Source organism: Ictidomys tridecemlineatus, chromosome 7 (genome assembly GCF_052094955.1).
Source record: "Ictidomys tridecemlineatus isolate mIctTri1 chromosome 7, mIctTri1.hap1, whole genome shotgun sequence".
Taxonomy (NCBI): domain Eukaryota; kingdom Metazoa; phylum Chordata; class Mammalia; order Rodentia; family Sciuridae; genus Ictidomys; species Ictidomys tridecemlineatus.
In genome coordinates this window covers 189689469-189711562 of record NC_135483.1, presented here as the reverse complement: position 1 = coordinate 189711562, position 22094 = coordinate 189689469, and the positions used below count along the sequence as shown (strand labels likewise).

At 47.3% G+C, this 22094-nt stretch overlaps 1 protein-coding gene across 1 annotated transcript in view; it reads left to right on the top strand.

The window, feature by feature from the left end:
• Positions 1 to 22094, top strand: part of Dner (delta/notch like EGF repeat containing) — a 296027-nt gene that overhangs the window by 116734 nt on the left and 157199 nt on the right. Inside the window, exons 2-4 of the mRNA XM_021727111.3 lie at positions 5885 to 6220; positions 8705 to 8799; positions 11201 to 11367. Coding sequence (XP_021582786.2) covers positions 5885 to 6220; positions 8705 to 8799; positions 11201 to 11367 — 598 coding nt within the window. The remainder of the gene's footprint in view (positions 1 to 5884; positions 6221 to 8704; positions 8800 to 11200; positions 11368 to 22094) is intronic.

Genomic DNA, 22094 nt, shown 5'->3' with positions numbered 1-22094 from the left:
CCACGCCTCCTTCACAAGAACCCTGGGGGACAAATCATATGCAAATGGTAGCAGACAAGTAATGCGCTCCATCAGTGCTGGTGAGTCTCTGGCTGCACTGGGTTGGGTTTCCTCAAAGATGCTCCTGTTTCCCAGGATGTCTTTGCCCCCTGAGCACGGGCATAAGTGAGAGTGGGGGTGGACGCTATTCTGCTCGGTTCTTCTCTGGACCTTGGGAACACAGTAGCCATGAAAGTCAATAGGATCCTAACCTGCAGGAGACCTTGCAGGTTCTGCCCCAGCCCCTCACTGCATGAGGGATGTGTGTCTGGAGCAGGTGAGCGGCATGTCCCAAGTCCCCCCGCCTCATGCAGACAGGGCTGGAGCCAGGTTGCTGGCCGCCCGGCCGGTCAGCTCCCCTTTCCATTCAAAAACTCCCAGGCTGCCTCTTCTTACTGGAGCAGCCAGTTGCTACTGATTATGTTGAAAGCTACTAGTGTCATTCTAAAAGAAACTGGCTCTGAGACTTGTCAGCTTCTCATTTCATACCTGCAATTATGAATCCGTTCTCCAGCTCAGCATGAGGACTTTGAAACTCGTCTAGTTTAATAGGAAGGAGGGGGCTTCTGCTCCGTCGAGCTCCCGTCGAATGATGGCAGTGGTCGACATGCACAGAAGCAAGCGTAGAGCAGGCAGTGCAAGGCCAAATAAGTAAGCCTGGCTCTTCCCGGCTTGGAGCTCTTCGAGGGCCAGCACTGGGCTTCATTCCTGTCCTGAGCCCTCTACTTGAAACCATGCCCTGCACATCACAGGTGCTTGATGAATGTCACATGAATTCCTGTTTAGCCATGTTGAATTTTCTGTCAAGTACAAGATGGGCAGGGAAAAAGCTTGCCAGTTCTCAAATCTGTCCTGGAAGGACCACCTGGAAAGGGAATCCGGGCCATTCCGCAGGCCCACCTCAGGGAGTGGAGGTGCACACATTCACACCTTGCAGAAGCCTTTAACTTCCACTTATTATACCTAACGACTGTAAATGAGCCTTTTAAATATCTCTCTTCATTCTGACCTTTCATGCTTCTGTTTCTATGCTGCAGGGGATGGGGTTATTGCCAGAAGCATGGGTAGCAGACAGTTTAAGGCCAGAAAAGAGGCCCTGGCTTAAATGTCACCCTGTGATGGTCTTGGAGCCACCAGCTCCAGGGTTGGCAGACACCTGTGCTCAGGTGTGGGCTCCCACCTCACTCTGGGCCATGCCCCCCTGTATGCTCTTGGTTGCAGTATAAATCATTTTACACTGGTAAAAAGTCTAAGATAAATGTGAAAAGAACAACTTCAGGTTAGTTCTATGATGTGGAAAAAAAAATTGGCTTAAATAGAAAATTAATCGGATGCAGCAAACATACAGCATTTAACAAATGAGCCCGTTGGTTACCTGTAAGCAGAAAGCATTAACCTGCTGGCTCTCTCTTTACTTTTTATTATAGCTGGCATTACAAAAGCTTAATCATTTCCAGCCATCATTAGAAACTAGAAATTATGGCTCTAAAATATCACCTATTAAATGTTGAGTATTCCCAAAGTCAGGTCTATTAATTATGATATTTTTGCCTCATTACACATTTTGGCAGTTTGGTTATTACCTGCTTATAGTTCAAACTTAATGGGATTCGAGAGCAGTAGTGACCTCTACCACAGGACTTTTCCACCATGAGATAAAATACAACTTAAAAAAAATACTATGGTGCGTGTACAGCAGCACTCGCAGTAAACACTCAGGATGCCAGGATTTTGCTTAAAGTTTAATTCTTGCATTTTGCCTTGTATTTGCCATCATGAACTAAAACAGACAATTTTTAAAATGAAACTGGTATGAAGTGTGAGAGACTTTGATGGCAGATAGTTGTCTCTGTTAGTGAAACAACTAACTCACAAGCCAAGGAAGCAGCATGGGATGAAATGGTGATTTTTAAAAAAGGCATCGATGCCCCTGTGATGCTGTAGACCCCTGCTTTGCAGCCTGGGGTGTGAGTATGTGAGTGTGTGTGTGTGTGTGTGTGTGTGTGTGTGTGTGTGAGTGTGTACGTGTGTGAGTATGTGTGTGTGTGAGTGTGTGTATGCGTGTGAGTATGTGTGTGTACGTTGAGTGTGTGAGAGTGTGTGTGTGCGTGTGTGTGTCTTCTGGCACATCATCTATGCTCTGAGTCCTTTCTGCACCTTTGACAGTTTAACTCTTGGCTTTTGTCCTCTTTCCTGGGAGTGCGTCTCTGGCCCCCGCGTGGTTCTTCACGCCCGCCGTGTGCTGAGCGTGCTTTCCTCCCATTGCCACCACCCCGATGGCAGACCTCAGGGCTTTGCTGATTTTCCTGCTTTCCTTCCAGTGCTCCATTCCCCGCCTGTGGGACTGTCACCTGGATATCGCTGTGGGCCCTGTCCTTGGCCATCCAGCTTTGTCTGCAAGCACCTGTGCCCACTGTGGTGGTGCTCGCAGATGTCTCTGGGGACAGAGGTGGCTTGGCTGGCAGAGCCCTCAGGTGAGGGCTGCAGCTGGGCTGGTTCTGCCTTCCGTCCCGGGCTGCAGAGCCTTCCTCTTGTTCTATAGCAGATGTGAAAACACTGTCGTGGGGACACGGACTTCTGTTCTTTGACTTATGTTCTCAAGACCTGGGACTGGGTTGGGAGAACCTGACTTGTTCTACACGCCTCCCGGGCTCTGGAGCTTCTTTTCATAACATCAATCACCTACCTGCTCACTGCGTGTTTACTCTGCAGCCTCCCTGTGCCTGGTGCTGGGGGGCAGACCCTCAAGTAGACAAAACAGAAAAAAGAAAAAAAAAAAAAAAGAAAGAAACCTACTCTCTCCAAGCTTACATTCCAGTGGAGGAAGACAGTCAATATCTTAGTTTTTTAAAAAAGCAATATGTTAGATGACAGATGTTTTATAAAAAATCAACCAAAGCGGGAAGAGTCAACAGTGACAGGGTTGGAGACTACATTGTCACATAGGATGCTTGGGGACACCCTCTCAGAAGGTGGCATGGGAGCAGAGACTTGAAGTAGGCTCAGGGCAGCAATGAGCAGTCAGGGCAGTGCAGGCTGAGTAGGTGCAAGAGCCCTGAGGCAGGTGAGTGTCTGAGGACTTACAGGAGCAGTGCTGGGGTTGGTGTGGGGGGGAAGAGGCTCAAGAGACTGGGGTGGGTAGATCACATGGGGCCAGTAAGATTTTGTGAAGCCTTTTACTGTTATTCTGAGTAAAAGTCAGTGCCAAGCCTCAGTACTAAATAATGGATGATAAATACCTGAGAGGCTGTGGGGAGGAACTTAGGGATGTGAACTGTTCAACGCTCAGTGCTTGGCGGGTGGTGCTGGCTCTTCTTAGTGCTGAACTAGGTTTTTAGACATGAACGCTCTGGGGGCAGGGCCTATGGCTCTGTTGTGCCTTTAACATTAACCCCCAGGCCTGGCACAGCCCCTGGTGCACAGGAAGGCCCCAATCAGGTTCACTGAGCATCGGCCTCGTCTACCTTTATGCTAAAAGGCATTCGAAGTGATTCTCATTCACCCACATTTAGCCTGTCTTTACCTTTTGTCTCCTACATAAATAGGACTTTGCCTTTTGCCTTCTCCATGAGGATTTTTTTTTGCATGAAAATAATTTGATGTCAACTGTGGACGTCAGAGGACGTGGCATGGTTCTGGCTGTGACGGGCCCTTCTCTCCCCGTGCCCTTCCCTTTCTGACACAGGCTCAGGGCTCTTGGGAGGACAAGGGAACTGCCACACGGCAGTGCTCTTTGAGAACGTAGCGGCCATGTGTTGGGGACCAGGTGGCCTCTACTGTGGGAGGGGGACATGCTGGCTCAGGCTGTGCCACGTTCCCCCAGGATGAGCAGTGATGGCAGCAGAGACTCGGGGTGCTCCTTGGCCGGCAGCACCCTCCGCTAAGCCGTGCAGCGAGGCCTGGGCTCCCAGATCAGCTCCTGTGTGAATCCTTGTCGTTGAACGTGTGCCTGTTTTCTGTCTGCATGGATGAAAATCCCTTTTAGTGTCTAGGCCAACCTCAGATGTTTTTAAAGTTGATTTACGGAGCATAGGTTTATCGTCCTCTTTGTTCCTGCTAATTAAACCCTTCCTTCTTCCTGTCAGACGACTCTTGAGGTGACACCGTTCCACGAGGCCTTCCTAAAAATAAATCAGCCACGAGCTAACGTCATGACCAAATGAGCCACTCACATCCTCCCCAGCACACACCGCTTCCCAGATACCAATCCGTCAATCTGTGTCTCTCTCCTTCAACATCTTAAAGTCCTCCCATGTATTCTGTGTCCCTTGGCAAAACAGGGATTTGCTAATGGTGCAGCTAAGTTCCTGCCTTCATGGAACTCATGTTTTTGTGGGATAGAAGAAAGGGACTATTTTAGATTGCCTAGTAGGGAAGTCTTCTCTGAGGTGGTGAACTAAATGAAATGAGGGAGAGAGCCATACAAGTCTGGAGAAAGTCATCCGAGTCAGAGGGCCAATAGGCACAAAGGCCCTGGGGTGGTAATGAGCTTGGCACAGTCCAGGGACAGAAAGTGAGAGGGAGGGTGCAGGGCAGGAGAAAGGTCCACGGGAGGAGAAGACCTCAGAAGGTAGGTAGGAAGGGCCCAGATTAGCAAGGGCTTTGTCTTGCTTGGAAAGAGGGTTTTACTTTGATTTGATAGATGATCAATATTTTGAATTATTGATGCTTGAGCATCTCTTCAGGGACTATCCCAGCCACTCTTATCTGAGATTCTGTGATGGAATTGCCAAGTAATAGCACAGAATTAATGTGGTGTTTTCGGAGCTTCATTTGATCCAATCCCCAATCCCTTGCTGTTCCTTAAGGAGCTGGTTGGAAATTGCTAGATGAGGGTAATTAGCAGAAGGAGTAGCCGTTTCACCAGGCAGAATTCTACCCACGTGTGTTGACGTGTGTGAACTCATTTCAACAAGAGAATTGAGGGCCCCGTTTCTCTGTCATCTACTCTGCACTGAATCCTTTTTTGCAATCAGCTCTGGAAAGCCCAGGGTACGGCAGCCAGAGATCTCATTTTCTCTTATCACAGAAACAAATCATAACTGAATAGTACTGAGAGCGTGCCTGGCCCCTTCTGTGGCCTCCAGAGGAGCAGTCCATCTTTCCCCATTGTTTTCTAGTGTCCCCAGGTACCAACCAATGGCCCCCCAGAGGTCAGCAGCAAAGGACTCGGAGATAAACTCTTTCTTCATGAAGACATAGAACCAAATTTTTGTCTTCCATTATCTATTGGGGTCACATGTCTTTGTAATCACTCTCCAAAATAATGAGGTAAAGATGTCATTAAATTCTACTTAAGCACCCCCCCTACCAGCTTCAGTTCTCATGCAAACTGTGATGCTATTGAATTAATAGGGTTGCCAAGCAGGAAGGAAATTGGGAGACCCAGGTAAGCCCACTCCATAGGGCAGGAAAATTGGTCCATCGTTGCCCACGAGGAAACTTTGCAAAGGTCCAGGATATGAAAAAGGAGATTCCAATTTAGATTCCTGAAACCTTTGTCATGACAGACAGCTACAAATGTCAAATGTGTTTTTTTCCTAATAAGCCTCAGTATTAACAATTTTTATTTTAGAAAATTCTTCCAAATAACGAGATCCTGAAATCAGCAGTATTTGGGGTTTGGGGTTGGGGGAAGGCTGTTCTCCACTGCAGTTCCACAGGCTGGGTGCCTGTTCTCTGCAGCAAGGTCAGTGTTGAGATGACCTTGGGAAACACACATAACTGAGAACAGAGGAAGAGCGTTTCCACATCACGGTGACTCCGAGACCGGGAGCTAATTTCCCAGCGATCGCACCGCTTTTCTTATGAGGGAATAATTGACCCATTTATGCTCTCGTTTCAGCTCGTTGTAGATCCTTGTGCCAGCAGCCCTTGTCGCCATGGCAACTGCAGCAGCCCCAGCAGCAGCAGCCCCAGCAGCAGCAGCCCCAGCAGCAGCAGCGATGGCTACCTCTGCACTTGCGACGAGGGCTATGAAGGTCCCAACTGTGAACAGGCACTTCCCAGTCTCCCAGCCTCTGGCTGGACCGAGTCCATGGTGCCCAGACAGCTTCAGCCTGTCCCTGCCACCCAGGAGCCTGACATAATCCTGCCACGCTCTCAGGCAACAGTGACACTGCCAACCTGGCAGCCGAAAACTGGGCAGAAAGTTGTAGAAATGAAGTGGGATCAAGTGGAGGTGAGCTCATTGTATGGTGTATATTTTCACATAAGAAACCAGAAACGTTAAGATAATTCTAGTGGTTCTTATGTGAGCAATAAAGATGGAAGACCTATAAAGTTTTCTATTGAACCAAAACGTGGGTCATGTTACTCTGTACCTGTGTGTATCATGGCTTTGCAAGCATAAAAGGAGTCAATGAAAACCAAAGTGAAGGAGATTATTTTCTGGAGTGATATCCACTTACATTTCTGTGAGATAATCTTTGATTTGGGGGCAGACACCTCAGTGTAGAGTCAAATAATCGAGTCATTGTTGAACTGGTTTTCCTTCCTAGGGTATGTCTTAGTCTGTTTGGGCTGCTGTAACCCAAACACATAAACCAGGTGGCTTATAAACACAGATGTTTATTCCTGACAGTTCTGGAGACCAGGAAGTCCCAGATCAGGGCAGATTTGGAGCCTCGGGAGGGCCCACTTATTCACAGAAGTGCCTTCTGACTGTAACCTCATATGGTTCAAGGGGGACCAGGATCCCTCAGGCCTCATTTATAAGGAGTTAGTCCCGTGCATAGGGCTTTTCCCTCGTGAGCTAATGACCTGCCCAAGGCCCTGCCTCCTAATACTATCAGCCTGGGAGTTAGGGTGTTAAGATGTGGATTTGGGACAATACAAACCTTTAAAGACCTGATTGTTTTTTCTGTTATCATATTACTGTTTAGTTTTTAATTTTGGTACCTTGCAGTATTTCCACGGGATTTAGTCTATCAGGTTTTGGCTGTTATACCTTCAATGTCTTCTAAAGTCTCATCCTGCTGGCACGGTGGCACGTGCCTGTATTCCCAGTGACTCCTGAGGCTGACAAGACGATTTGGGGTTCAAAGCCAGCTTTAGCAACTTAGCGAAGCCCTAAGCAACTTCACCAGGCCCTGTCTCTCAATAAACAATGAAAATGGGCTGAGGAGGTGGCTCAGTGGTTAAGCACCCCTGGGTTCAATCTCAGGTACCAAAATAAGTCTCATCCTGCGGATTTTTTTGACAGGCTTCTAAAAGTTGACATAAAGTATAATTTTGCTGGCTAGAAAAGTTGGAAGGCGAATCCACATCAAGAATCGGAGGTGACATTGGTAGAGCACAATTCCATCCCACATCTTTCACTATACGTATCTGACATTCACGTAAACCCAGTGACCTATTATTACAAATTTCATAGCTTGAAAAACACATGGGTCTTTGCGAAGCATGTATTAGAGTTGAGGAAGGTGTCTAAAAATGTCCCTGATGTTGTAAAGGAGGCAGTGAAGTTTCTTCTCCCATTTTCTTGCCTGCTAAACGGTTGACCCACTTCTTTTTAGTGCCGCTCAGTTTACGACGGCCTCGTTCTGACTGCAGGGCAGTGGTTCCAGCTACTTAAAACGCGGTGAAACTGGTTCTGACTTCAGACTCTTAATAAGTGCTTTGAAGTTAGGATTTGAATCCCTCCTTGCGGGATGACGCCTTTATTGAATGTGAACTAGATTTGATTCCAAGTTTATCTAGGAGGCATCCTTTAAAGAAAATCTCCCCCCCACCAGCCATTTCAATCTGTTTATTTAAAGTCATGCTTTCCTCAGACGGAAAGTGTAGAGAAGAAATGCTCCATCTTGTAGTCGTGCTCTTTGTCTTGGGCTGTTGGGCTGTTGAAGAAGAGGTTAGAAGTGTCGGCAGGAAATATGGGGGGATGCGTTTGGGCTTCCCTTTTCCATGAAATAATGCTGCTTTGAAAACATGAAGCTATTTGGGGCTTAGGGGACTGAAACTCAACGACCAGTGTCTTTTCCACGAATTTAACAATTTAAATTTAAAATGGAAGTCTTTGAGTATCAAAGGTGGATTTTAGCCACAGAATGGAGCTCTAGGGTGTTCTGGCAAATAAGTGTTGGGGGAAATTCCTGACCATTTCTCTACTGTTTTCAGTTGATTCTGTGATGGGGAAGTGTTTTCATACTCCTGTTTTCCCTGCTCTAGGTGAAGGCAATTAGTTAATTAATTCAATTTAACAATGTAGGTGTGGCCCTCAGGAGAGAAGGGCAGCTTCCCTGCATGGCTCAGGGAGCTGGGCCAGGTGCTCCCTGTCCTTGCAGGTGTGAAGGTGTGCTCTCCTGGGCACTAACACTCACAGCCACAATCCCTCCCGTTCTTTAAGCATTCAGTCCCTTGTCAGCACCAGGATGCGCAAGGAACAGGGAATGAAAAAGAATAGGGAGTGAAACCGTGCCTCTTTTCCTAAAATAGCGTATGTATCCATTTTTAAAGTCCTGGAAACCCGTAGACTGCTCTTGTGGGAGCTGCAGTTCATAAAGTCAGGGCAAAGTCTCCTCTTCTTTCAAGGCCTAGTGCATGTGTCCCTTGCAGCCGGACAGCAGCTCGTCTGGAGAGGCCCAGGGGTGTGGCTCATGGAGTTGTGCTTTGCGACCTTGTCCTGTACTGTGATCAGCCAACAGCATGTCCTCCTTTTCTCCAGGTGGTCCCCGACAGCGCCTGTGGGAATGCCAGCTCTAACAGCTCTGCAGGTGGCCGCCTGGTGTCCTTCGAAGTGCCACAGAACACCTCAGTAAAGTAAGAGGATTCTTGGTGGAAATTTGTTAAGATTGCGGGGCGCAGTGGCGCATATCTGTGGTCCCAGTGACTCAGGAGGCTGAGGAACGAGAATTGAGAGTTCCAGCCCAGCCTGGGTGATTTAGCAAGACCCTGTCTCTGCAGAAATTAAAAAGGGCTGGGGATGTAGCTCTGAGGTAGAGCATCCCTGGATTCAATCCCCAGTACTGCAGAAAAAAAAAAAAAAAAAACAGTCACCAGAACCTGAAAAAACACAATAGCCATCCAAACCACCCACTCCCACGGAACAGCTGCTAAGCTTGGTACCAGCACCTGTGTGCTGGGTGGTGCCCACAAATGTACCTGTCAGCACCAGGAGGCGCAAGGATCACTGTAAAGGGGCAGTGGTCTGCAGATCATGAACAGAGTCCATAGGTAGACGCAGCCCATGCTGCTGGAAACCTGGAGGAAGCTGTCTCAGAAGAGGACTTTAGAGTTGGGACCCAGGGGGCTGGAGATGTGCAGGGAGGAGACTGGATTGGCCGAGGCTAATGGGGGGACAAAGCCCTGAGGCCTCCGATGAGACCTGGAACCAGGTACTTCATCTCCCACATGACTGTGGCTTCCAGGATTACTGGCCTTTTAAGATATTAATAGAACATTTGGTTAAATTCATTTGCATAATTTATCCCAAATTTAAAATTCTCACATTACAATTTCCTCCTTCAAAGCAAGCAACTGAGTGTTTTGTTTTGTCTTAAGTTTAAGCTTCTTCAAATCACAAACTGTCCCCAGGGGGAGATGGAGGAGAGGCAGTGGGAAATCAGCTTTCCTGCATCAGGGAAGTCAGCACTGGGGACTCACGGTGCGGGGGAGTGGGGGCAGACCCAGCACCGCAGTGTCCAGCCTGGCTGACACCCCCTCTGCCTGTCCTCCTTTGTTCCACCCTCCTCACACCACCCATGCAGTCTCTGGACATTTGCTGTCCAGTCGTTGGGGATTTTAGAAGGTTGGGGACATGAGGTCCTGATCAACCATTTCAATGCATTACTTTCCTTTTAAGGGACTGTGGGCACTCTAATCCTTTTTCGTAAATATGGGTCCTTTTGGCCCATCTTGCTTTCCCAATAGTGGCATCTGGAAGGGGACTTGGTTACAGTGCCCCTGCACCCTCCTCCCCAGGTCTTGAGGTTCCTCTGGTAGGGGAAGCGCCAGAAAGGGCAGTGGACTTGGACACAGGAGCAAGGTCCCCGCAGGGAGGAGGGTCTGAGGCCACTCCCAGCTCCACCAGCAGGGGGACCCCGGTCCTCAGGGTTTTAGGTGCTCACAGCAGCTGAAAGCCCTAGTCCAGAACCGCGTGAGGGAGTGCCGAGGAGCGCTGTTGACTAACTCGTGTACTAGTTTCCTTTTTAAGAAACCATCTCCCAGGCCTTTCTTGCTCAGATGATACTACTTGGCTCTCATGAGCCTGTCTGAATTATTCTGGTCTTCTGTCCCTCTAAACACTTTTTTTCCCTCTCACTCAACAAACCTGAGACCCTGTTAGGCTGTAGAACTGGATGGAAATGACCCAGACTGAGCAAAGTCAGAATGCCAGATGATCTGTGGGCACCCCAATCCATGTGTGGGGTTTCCTAGCCCCTTACCATTTAATTTATTCCTGCATTCAGTTGTTACCAAACTTTCCCGAGCCCCCTGGGGCTCTGTATTGGGGGAACAGCTCTGCAGAGAGCACCCGGGGAACCTTCAGCCAGAGGTGGAACCAAGTCCTTCCGGGACACAGGGAGAATGGGCAGCTGCTAACGGGCAGCTGTGTATTTCCTGGGTGCAGATGGAGGAGCTGGGGGAGAACTGGGCTGGGAGGAGACAGGGTAGCTCCTCCCTGCTGGGGCGCTGGGTTACTGGGATAAGGTGCAGGAGTCGGAGCAGGGAGGGGTTGAGGGCCTTTGATGGCAGCTCATTCTCTGGATTGTATCCTGAAATCCACAAGAAACCAGGGGAGACCTGAAGGGGGCAGGGAGAATGACACAGTTTGCTCATCTGGGCAGTGAATACAACCCAGGGGGTTGTGTTGAGTTGCCGTACACATTTGAGATAAATTTAAGCAAGACTCTTTACGTTGTGTGGTCTGTCTGTAAAAGAACCATTGTGCTCCTTTTATCATTTTAAAAAATTGTTACCAAGGTGAGGCACCCTTCAGTTGCCCTGTGGTGGTTTTAAGCAGGTGGGAGTTAGACGTTTCTAGTAAATGTGGGGAAACTTGGGGGGGGGTACCCAAAGTTGACAAGTGTCCACACCATCCTTCTCTCAGCTTCCCCACATCTCTGGGATGGACATGCTGCCTTTAGTTTTAACTTGACGAATTGGTTCTGGGATGGATTTTTCTGGAAGAGATTTTCAATGACATCATTCCTGTTTTCAGAATTCGGCAAGATGCTACTGCTTCTCTGATTTTGCTGTGGAAGGTCACTGCCACGGGGTTTCAACAGTGCTCCCTCATAGACGGAAGAAGTGTGACCCCCCTCCAGGCTCCCGGGGGCCTTGTCCTCTTGGAGGAGATGCTGACTTTGGGGCACAATCACTTCATTGGTGAGTGGCGGCGGTCTCCTCCATACCACGTCTGATTCAGCGCAGCCTTGGTTGGTGTTTGGACATAGACTGGAAATCTTGCTCAGATACTATGAATTCTAGATATCAACTATTTTAGATATCTATTTATTTCCCTCCATTTTAGATATGGTTTGACTTGGAATCAGAATGGATTTCTATTTTAATATCTGCAGCGCGGCTCAAAGTGGAGGAAGCAGGAGCTCTGGGTTCCAGAGGCTGTATCGTGAGCCACTTGCTCAGATGTCACAGGAGGGATTACAGCTTCCTCTGGGCTCCTTGGCCTCACACCCACTGCTGAATGGGCCTCTTGCAACTTTTCACTCTTTCTTGCCTCCGTAATTTAACCTCCTTGAACTCGTCACATACCCAGAGAGTTGTTTTTAAGTTTCTCTGTGGAGTAGAAATGTCCTTCAGACAGCTAAGCCCCCAGGTTCCCTTCTCCAGTCCCACCCATGCCCCTCCCGAGGGCTGCCCTTGGACAGTTTCGTAGGTGACCTTTCCCCTGGCTTAGCATTCTGACCGTTTCCGCCACTTGTCCTCACCCCTCACCTGGCGCAGGGCACTACTCGAGTTGGAACTTGTAACTCTAGCCCCTTAATTTTGCTGATGTGAGGGACCTTATTAGAGCTTCTTCCATCTATAGCAGCCACGTAAAGACACAGGCTGAAGGGTAGAATCTGCCCCTGCCAGTCTAATGCCCCCACCTGTTCCTGCAGCTCACACTTTCTTGGGTCCAGCCAGGTATTCCAGCGTCCTCCTTTAGAGCATGGGATCTTTACACCCGTTTGAAATATTAGCTGTCATTTATGCCCTTTTGGTTGTAACATGGGTTTAAGTTTGGACGGACAGAGGTGCAGGTGGGGATTAATAGGGATTTACCAGCATTAATATAAATGTATCTTTTGAGATAGGAGAAATTCTGTGAATTCACATACAGTTTGAACTCATTTTGCTAATGCAATTTTAAGGAAAAAAATGATCTCTCTGGTTGAAATTTATTATTCCTGGGAGGTATTTTTTTTTCCTTTTTTCCCCCCCAGTCCTGGTGTTGGAACCCGGGGCCCCTCATGCACTCTCAGCAGGTGCTCTACACTGAGCCACACTCCTGCCCAAATATATTATTCCTTAGAGGAATAATCTTAAAACATTAATTTCACATACTCAAAATTGAGGGACTCTTTCTCCCCACATTAGACTTTAGGTTATCACGGGGAGGCCATGAATTTGAGTAATGTCATTTCTTTCCAAATACCATTTCTTTCACTTGGAAATGTTGTGATCTGCTGTCTTAGATTTCCTGGCTAGAGCTGGTAGGGCTCCTGTTTGCTGCAGAGCCTGGCTCCACAGCAGAGATCCCTGCCTCCCTGCTCCTCTCCCTGAGGTGGCGGGCGGTCCTGTCGCCAGCCCCTGCAGAGGAGCCATGGCCAGCTTCCTGACAGTGACAGTGATAAATTGGCTACACCTACACACCGCCAGCCTCCTCCTTTACAAGATCTCTTTGTCTTAAAGACACAAGATGTATCTTTTGTAATCAGGGAAGAAGCCTTATGCTTACTCCATTGACATGTGTTTAATGCTCTTTTTATTCTGTTAACAAAGGGAGCTTAAAAAATAAAAACTAAAAAAAAAAAGGAGCTTAATAAAATAATTCACTTTCCTAATCTGGGCTCTTTAGGCATGGTTTTAGCAAAGACCATTTTGCGGAGCACAGTGACACATTCATGTCACAGACGGACAGGTTGGTGCTAATGCAGGTGGGAAGAAAACATCCATGTCAGGGGAGGGCAGAGTTCCAGAGCGGTGTGGTTCAGACCCTTTTGCTCCCTTCTAGGAAGAAACTTGGAAAACTTACAGGGGTGGACTGTCTCCTGTCTCTCCACTCTATCTACAGACCCCATACACTTAACCTCTGGCCAGGGCGTTTCAGTAATCCCATGCAATATGGCAGAAGGATCCCTTCTGTGTCTTGGGGAGACCAGGTTGTTTGCTGTCAGTAGATTTGGACACCTTTTAAAAATTAATTATTTTTTAGGTGATGGTAATGTATTATGAATTAAGGAGTATAATCTATTTATTTTTTAAATCGATACATATAAAAGCATAAAAGTTACAGGAGTAGGGGTCCGCAGGATACTTCAATACACGTATACCTCGAGTAGCATCTAGATCAGACTGCACACCTCTAGCTCCTCCAACGCTCATCGACCTTCATGGTGAGAGTGAAGGTGTGGTGCAGTCCTTTCTTCCACACCTGTGAAGTCGTCTGCTGAGCGTGTGATGTCCGGCCCAGGCCAGATGACCCCGATGTGGGCGATTCAGCCTGTTTCAGCGTGCCCACAGTTAACTCTCTTAGTTTTCCTTCGTGACCATTGACTTACTCACATTTATCCTGTTTCGGGGAAAAAGCAGAGAAGTTTCTAAGACGTGTGTGACCCTGGTCCCTGGGTCCTCTCTACCCACCTGTTCCCTCCTGAGTGACCACCAGATTTCACGCTCTGCCTTCTCCTCAATCACCCCTTTTGGTTTTCTTCAATGCATCTCTCCCACATTTATTATTTGCTTTCTGCATTGTTTGGGGGCGAATAATGAAACAAGCTCTGTTTACGCCGTCTGCCCTGTGGGGAGCATCGGAGGTGCTCATTAGCCTAGTGACTCAGTACCCCACAGTTTGTGTTTCCAGGGAGTCAAGTTCATGGGGTTTCCCTGAAGCGCAGTGTGACTCCGCGTCTTTAGGAGGCGTAAATAGACTTTTACTCGCAGTGGCTCCAGCACACTGATGTGAGGGGTGACCTCAGGGGCGAGGCCCAAGCAGCCCTCTGGGATGTGACCTCTGAGAGAAGGCTGCTGAAGGAGTGGGGAACCATCTCCCGGGGGGAAGCCCCTCTGGACCCCTCCCCAGGCGTTTCCTCCTCTTGTCTCCTGCCCCAAGGGACAGGTCTCCTCACTTGTGCTTGGTGGTCCTCGCTCTACCGGGCCCATCCCCAGCTGCATGGCACCCCAGACTCTCCCTCCCTCAAACCCCCAAATCCCTTCTTCCTCAAGTCCTCATTTAAACTCTCCTCGTTTGAGTCTCTGATATGGAAATTGGCTGCCAAAGACTCTACTGCACATGGATTCTCAAATCTCCTTTTACTCTCACAAATTCTGCCCCACACGCAACGGCCTGGGACACTCTGCTCAGTCCTCCCCTTGCTCCGGAAGCCCCAGGAGCCACATCAGTCTCACCCACGCTTCTGCCTACCTGCTCGCTCAGGGGAACACCGATTTCCCTTCCGCACTCTTCTCTCCTACTCCAGACTTCTTGTGAGCTGGATCGGGTAGTCTATCCCTTTGCCCTTCTTTGAAACTGTTCTCATTTTGAGCCAGATCATTCATCTTCTTCTTGGCAGTTGCTCTACTTTCTTACAGTTGCCTTTTCTCTTCCCTCCTTCTCTTCTCCTGCTTCTAACTCCTGTTTTCTCGGTGGCTTTTATCAGGTACATGTTTGTGCCGAGATTTCTTGTGGTTTCAGCACATTTTTATGTCTATCTTATAACAATACGTGTACTGGAATATTCCATCCAGACCAGTGGTACTTCATTTATGATCCCCGGAGATTCTCCTCTTATAACTTGTTAAGGCGATAAGACTTCCCTGGTGCAATAGTCTTTCATGGGCCCAGGGGTTTAGTTTTTCATGGACTTACCTGTGCATTTGTCCTCACTGGAATTACAGTCCTGAGGAGATTATAGTCTTTTGAGTCTAATAGTTTATTTAGGCATATTTTAAAAACAGCAGAATTCTCAATACCCAACCAATACTGTTATTCTTAGGCAAAAGTTTTGCACTCTGGGCTCAATTGCCCCTGATTTGGGGAGTCACGGGGTGCAAAGGTGTATTTCATGGATACTGTGGATCTCCTGAAAATGTATTGTGTGCATCTCTGCATCTTTCTCAGGAGAGTCAGAACTTCACTGGATTCTTAAGGGCATCTGATTCCCTAGAAATTATAGAGCTACTGCTTTAAGCTTTGTGTGTGATCCTGTGAGAAGACATAGGACTTTTCAGGTTCTTGGCTTATCCGCTGAAGTTTCCTTTGACAGGTTTATCTGCTTCCTAAGTCTGTATTGAGGAATTTAATCTAGTTTTATTCACTTACATTTGTGGGCAGCAGGACTATCGGAAATATTTAGTCTGTTAGGTTAGAAAACTGGAATTGCGAGCCTCTATTTCTCAGACACTTTTCTAGTTTGCGAATGTGAAGATGATTTAGGTGTCATCTCCAGGTGCGTGGGGTGGCAGGGAAAGGCAGGGACCAGTGCCATGACAAGGAATGTGCAGAAGTGGCCAGAGGACTCAAGGAAGGAGCAGCAAACTCCACCAGGGAAAGAAAGGCAGGCAAAGTGTTCTCCTGGGAGGTGTGGGATGGGTTGTGGCACTCGGTGGCCCAGGCCTCTGTGTGATTAATTTAATAATAGTGCTCCCTACTACTGGCTGTCACAACTGGGAATGACGTTTAATTTCAACAAATATATAACAGAACCTGGAAAATCTCACTACCTTGTATTATCTCTCTTCTTAGATATGAGCAAATTTATATCAAGTGAGGTGCTCAAGGTATGGATCTTGTTTTTTTGGATTCTACATTCATCCTCCAAAGAAATGGAGGGAATCTTCTGGTCTTTGGTGTGAATTTTCGGGTAGCCCTTTGGAGTCTTTAATGAACCTCTGTTTTCTCATTCTGGAATGGTATCTTTTCCCTCCCTTCTGTTCCTATAAGCCTTGTCCTTCAAAACATAAGTTCTAAAAATAACTTAGGTCAGATTGGGGTGTCTCATCTTGCACATCTGGTGGAGAGAGGGATTTGGGGGGAAGTGTTCCTGAAAACCTGGAACATCACCAGGACACTCTAGTTGGGGTAGGAGTGGGCAGTATTGTAAGTGAGGTGGGCAGTACTGAAAGGGGAGAAAGTTCCAATGGAATAGTCAGGACAGGAGCTTTTGCTGACCTCTCTGTTTGGCTGGGGAGTTTCCTGAAGCCATGCACAACAGTCATTGCTTGTTTTGGGGGGTGTATATCTAGGTCAGCAATTTAGGCCTTGGGATTCTATACGGATATTTTTTTGATCTCATTCATTTCTTGATGAATTATTTGGTTTCTTGGTCAGGACTTTAACTCAGCAATAAATAGTCTGGTCCGCCTCTCCCTATCTGCCCACCCTTCCCCTCTCGTTCCTGTCTGGCTTCCAGCTCCTGCGATTGCTTCCTGGCCATGGGTACCATGTAGAGCAGCCAGAATCCATCTCCTATGGGACACTCACTGTGGCAGGGAAGGTATAGAGGAGGGAGAGGCCAGGGACAGACCAAGGCATGTCAGAAGGAAGGACACCCCTGGGGCTGACGGGTGCACAGCCTCCGTCGTCCTCCTGTTGGAAAGGGCTATGCAGAGATGCAGGATCAAAGTGACCATTCACCTGTGGCAGCTGCAGGGACCTGAGGGCCCACTTATCTCTCCTACACACTCTAACCTCAGGTTATGTTTCTCCTTCCTCTGATGTTCAGTTAAATTTGCATTTTGCCATTTAGTGTTATGTATTTTCTGTAAGCCTCTTGGATCATTAAAAAATGAGTTAGGATATAAAGAAATAAGACAGTGGGAAGAACAGTTGATTTTCAGAGTGTCCTTTACTGTACCTACATTACGTTTTCATTGAGCATGACTTTTTCAGGTCCGTTAGCTTAGGGATCAATATTTGCCTCTCAGCCGTGACCCAGCGAGGCGGGGTTGATTTTCTGAAATGTTCTAGCCCATCTTCCCAAGTCCCTCTTTCTTGCATGCAGCCTGCTGCCACACCACATTCTAAAGTTGCTCCTTAGTTCTCCTGGTGCCAGGCTCTGTTCTGTCACCTGCAGCCTCCAGTGTCCAGGCAGGCTGTTCACTGGTGGTGGTGGGGGTGCCACAGTGTATCTTACTATCCAAATCTGGGGCTAGGGGGTCCCTGGACCCTGGACTGAATGTGAAACTGGGTTCTTCCCTTCCACCACGCAGAGCTCCTGGGCTTCCGTCGGCTTCCTGGAGTAAAAATGTCTTTCCTTCGAGTGTAAGGTCCCCATGCCTCCAGTCCCGTTCCTGTGACTGTCACCTTATCTTGCTGCTGCACAAGAAAGACCCCTCCTTTCGTGGTCTGGACTCTAACTTCTTGATGTCCCAGTAGCTCTGCCTTGGACCATGCTCCACTCCTAGATGCTGACGCCAGCCCAGTGTGGGGCTGCTTCTTTCCTGCCTCTGAGTCATGGGGTTGGATTGCTCTTCTGGAGGTGTGCCCAGACCCACCAGGTACGTCCCCTGTGTGCTTCTCTCTGCATAAGACAGGCAGCATTCAGCGCCATTAGCATAGGGATCAATATTGGCATCTCAGCCGTGACCCAGCGAGGCTGGGTTGATTTCCCAAAATATCTAAGCTCATCTTCCTGAGCCCCTCTTTCTTGCATGCAGCTGCTTCCACACCCCTTTCTGAGGTTGCCAGTGTGGTCTTTACTCTGGCTCCTCCCCCAGTGGCTTTGCTGGTTGTTGGTCTCTCCTTTTCCTCTAATAGCAGCGTTTGCAGCCATCATCACACAACCCAGTGTCTGAATATTCTCTTCCTTCACCAACTTTTAATTTTAAATGTTGGTTTTATGTCCTTGAATTGTAGACCTCTACAAAGAAGAGACGGTGTCCTAGCTCCTGGCAACCATGGTGACCACGGGGTGCTCACCTGGCTGATCACATTTGGTTTAGACAAAAGTTACTGCTCCGTAAATGCCATGCGAAGAAAATTCCCAGCTGCAAAATGTCAATCTTAAGAAATCTTTGTAGATTTTCATAACTCATCTCTGTGACATTTAAATGCCCCCCTTTTATTACATTAAATGTATTTTAGAGGATCAAGTGCAAAAAAAAAAAAAAAGAAAGATAAAGAAGGCAGAAACTTCTCATCCTTTTGGGAGTACTACATCTTTCCTTTAAGTATCTTTCTCTGGGAGCTAAAATAGTCAAAGTTTGGAAAGGTTACCACCTATAGAATCATTAACATCTTCTTTCTATGGAAATTTAAGATTTAAAAATGAAAATGCAAATATTTCACCTTTTTATGGTCATCTTAAAACCAGAGTTGAACAAGGTCTGTGGAGCTTATTATAATAGAGAGAGAGAAAAAAAAAAAAGAAACCCAAACTTGGATGTGTTCAAACAAAAAGTAAAAGCTAGAGAAGACCAGAGGGAGCATGGAGCTGCTCGGAAGAGCACAGCTTACATCAATTCCTACACTTCACATTTGCTAATAAGAGGCTTCCGTGACATTGAAATTGCACTTAAACTGAAACCACACTTCGGTGTTATTAGCAATCAGGATTATTGTTCGTTTTCTTTTTGTCATTGAGTATTAAGATCAATGAGCATTAGGATTATTGAGTATTATGATTTAAAAAAAATCAGTTGTCTGTCATTAAACTTCATGTCCTGCTCCTCTCTTCCTAAATATTGTCGCGGTCAGCATCATTTATTTAATGTGTGGATTGATTATGATGATAAATTGAGCATTATTGAAAGCACCCCACCATGGGCATGCATGGCAGCTATAGCTGCCCATCTACAGCTCAGAGGCTCCACTGTGCTGGAACGGGGCAGATGACTAAAGATTCGTCGTGAGGTGTTCCTCTTTTCCTCCAAGCCAGACCTGTGAGCCAAGCAGATTCCTGGTCTTCCCACAGGCCGGATAGCTCTGCAGAGGAATCTTCTACAAGCTCCTCTGGTGACTCGTTAGCACACGAGAGTTTGCAGATTCCAAGAACTAACTGAGAAGTAAAGGATGACCCCATGGTGGAGTGAAGCCATTCCAGCCCAGAAGTAGGGCAATGGAGCAAGGTGCTGAGGCACTTCTGTGGTTTTTTGAGGTTTGCTTTCAGAATTTAAGACAACACACTGGCTGCAGATGGTTCTCCTGAGATTGGACCCAGCACCCTAGGCGGAGAGACTTCCTTGGTTTCACAAAGCCAACCCGAGCTTCATCTTTGTACCGTTGATTCTCCTTTTCACTCCATTTGGTTTTCCTCTCCTTCAGTCCTTCACTTAAAAAAACAGTGCACCTTACTTACAAATCAATTTAGAAAAATCGAATGATAAAGAGTTATTTTTATGTTTTAAAGAATTTCTTATTAATACCTTATTTTGTAACTAATATCAGTGAATTTTGGTCCAAACCTTACCCTCAGAATTTGATGAAAACATTTTTGAAAAGCCTTCCTCGCTTCCTCCAACTTAGAGACAGCCCTCCTCACGCCTTTGCCAGTTGTCTTAGCTTTGGCCAGTGCACATTTCAACTAAGAAAGTAATTTTTTTAAATTGCCTCTGTGGAGGCCAAATGCAAGCCTTCTCTCTTTCTTCTTCCTAAGGGGGTTGGTTGGAAGAGAGGGAGGGGGAGAGAGGAGCAGAGGAAGAAAGAGGGAGGTGAGGGGGTGGGCAGAGAGGCAGGGGGGAGAGCTTCTCTGTGCTAAATATGCCCCCCCCCACCACAGTGGTTTTCTCTCAGAGAAAGAAGGTAATTTTCCAGTTACTCTCTTTTGAAAAATTAAACAAAAAACAGTTCTATTGTTTATTTCTTATTATGAAAGTGATATGTGGAAGGAAGAAAAGGAAAACTGAAATTTACTCTGATCCTCTTCCACTGGCAGAGTACACCTGTCTTGTGGCATTTTCTTGAAGACACCTTTTTTGTGTGTGACAGGACGTGCATACGCCCACACACGTTTTTGGGAAGGAGAACATAATTCATGTATTGTCTTGTCTATTTTTTTGAACATTTAATGTCCCACTAGCTTTCCTTTATGCTAATAAATGTAAGGCTGTAGTGTTCTTCTAATGGTTGGGTGGTGTTCAATTGGCTCCATTTATGATAATTCAGTTTCTCAATATGCGATTGTTTAACAGACCCCCCTCCCTCCTTCACCTTTTAGACAGTATTCCAAACATGACTATCAACACCTCTTTGTGTCTTTTCTGATGGGTTAGATTTCCAGATATGGAATTTGGGGGGTCAAAGGGTTTATATATCTCAATGTCAAATTTTGATGTATGCTAAGAAATTAGCTTTCTGCCCAGTTTTCACTCACAATAGCCAGTTTACCAAGGGCGTTGGGCACTGTTCTTCCTCCCTCGGCTTTGGCTAACTGTTCACCAGATTCCACGTGACATTGACACACACGCCGCAGCAGCAACTCCTCACCAATAAAGACTTGTGGGCATCTCAAGGAGAGGAGTGGTCATGGCGTGTGTCCCTCAGGAGAGGGTGTTACGGTGGCTTCACCACCGCGTGGCATCTGGACTCCACAGTGGTGGTCAGTGCAGCGGCTCCGTGGTGTCTCTGCATTTGCACATCAGAGTGGACATGGGTGGGGGCGCGGACACAGTGGCCGCTGTTCTCCGGGTCTCTCTCGCATCCACCTGTTCTGGGGGTGTGTCTTCCACTGCTGTTGTGCACACCTTTGTGTTTCAGAAGGCTGAAATGTCACTTCCACCTCCCCTGCCCTTCTTGGCTTTCCCAGTACACCATCCGGAAGGTAGATATTTCAGTTCCTTTTATCATGGGCTTTCTATGAGGCTGGAATGATTCCGTGAGAATAGGGCAAAGGATGTTCCAGAAAAGACTAAAAATTGGAAAACCTATCATGGAGGCTTCAGAGAGGAACATTTAGCTCTTTTCCTCCCAAAATTATGGGAGCCGTGATTGTTTTTGGCAAAGGTCTTGAGTGGGCTACTCAGAGCAGCAAGTAAATGGGCCAAAGTGGGGGTGTCAGCAGGGGAGGGGGGATCTGGTTTCCAGTGAGGAATATAAATAATTAGGATTGAATTTCAAAAAGACTGCCTTGCTCCATCATCGACAGTGCTCTCCCTGACATTTGGATTCTGAATGCCACGGTATTTTTGGTTTTCACATGCTTCCTTAGCAAGCCGTGCTCTTTGAATGCTGTAATTGTGAATTTGACCTACGAAAGTTATATTTGCTGGGTAGACGAACGGGAAATCTCCTTAAAGGAATACCTTGAGAAATGCTGCTGGGCTACCTCACTACTACTGAGAGGCAGCCTCTGGGACATTACCCTGATAAAGCAGGGCCCGCATCGTCTGCTCGTCTCTTTACAACCCATGCTTAGCACCAACTGTTGACTGATTTCTCTGCGTAGGACACTGTTCTCAGGATTGGGGATATAAAGAAGTATCAGATACAAAGATGCCAGTCTCTGACTTTGAGAGACTTTGTGTGCCTCCGGCACACAGGATGCACTCATCTTGTGACCCAGATGAACCTTGTGGCCACATGACCCGGTCTCATTGATCAAGGCACATTCAGATAAACGTAGTCGTAGCCCAGACGTGAATGGAAGCACTTTAAATCTTCCCTCATCTGTTTGGGGAAATGTGAGTAGGAGTGGGAAAAGTACACTCCTATGTGCAGCAGGATTGGCACCTGCTGTTTAAGATCCTCTCTCCCACTCTCATGTCTACTCCCCAGAGCACCCGCCCAGCACCCAGCCTTGGAGGCTTTCTCTTCCTTTCCTCCCCTTTCGGCTCATACGCCAGTGGAGCTTCTTGGTTGCTCCTTCTTCTCTCTGTTGTATCCATGACCTGGATTTGCCACTGCAGAGAACTTGACTGGGAACTGACGGCACAAAGGAGCTCTTTCCCCCACA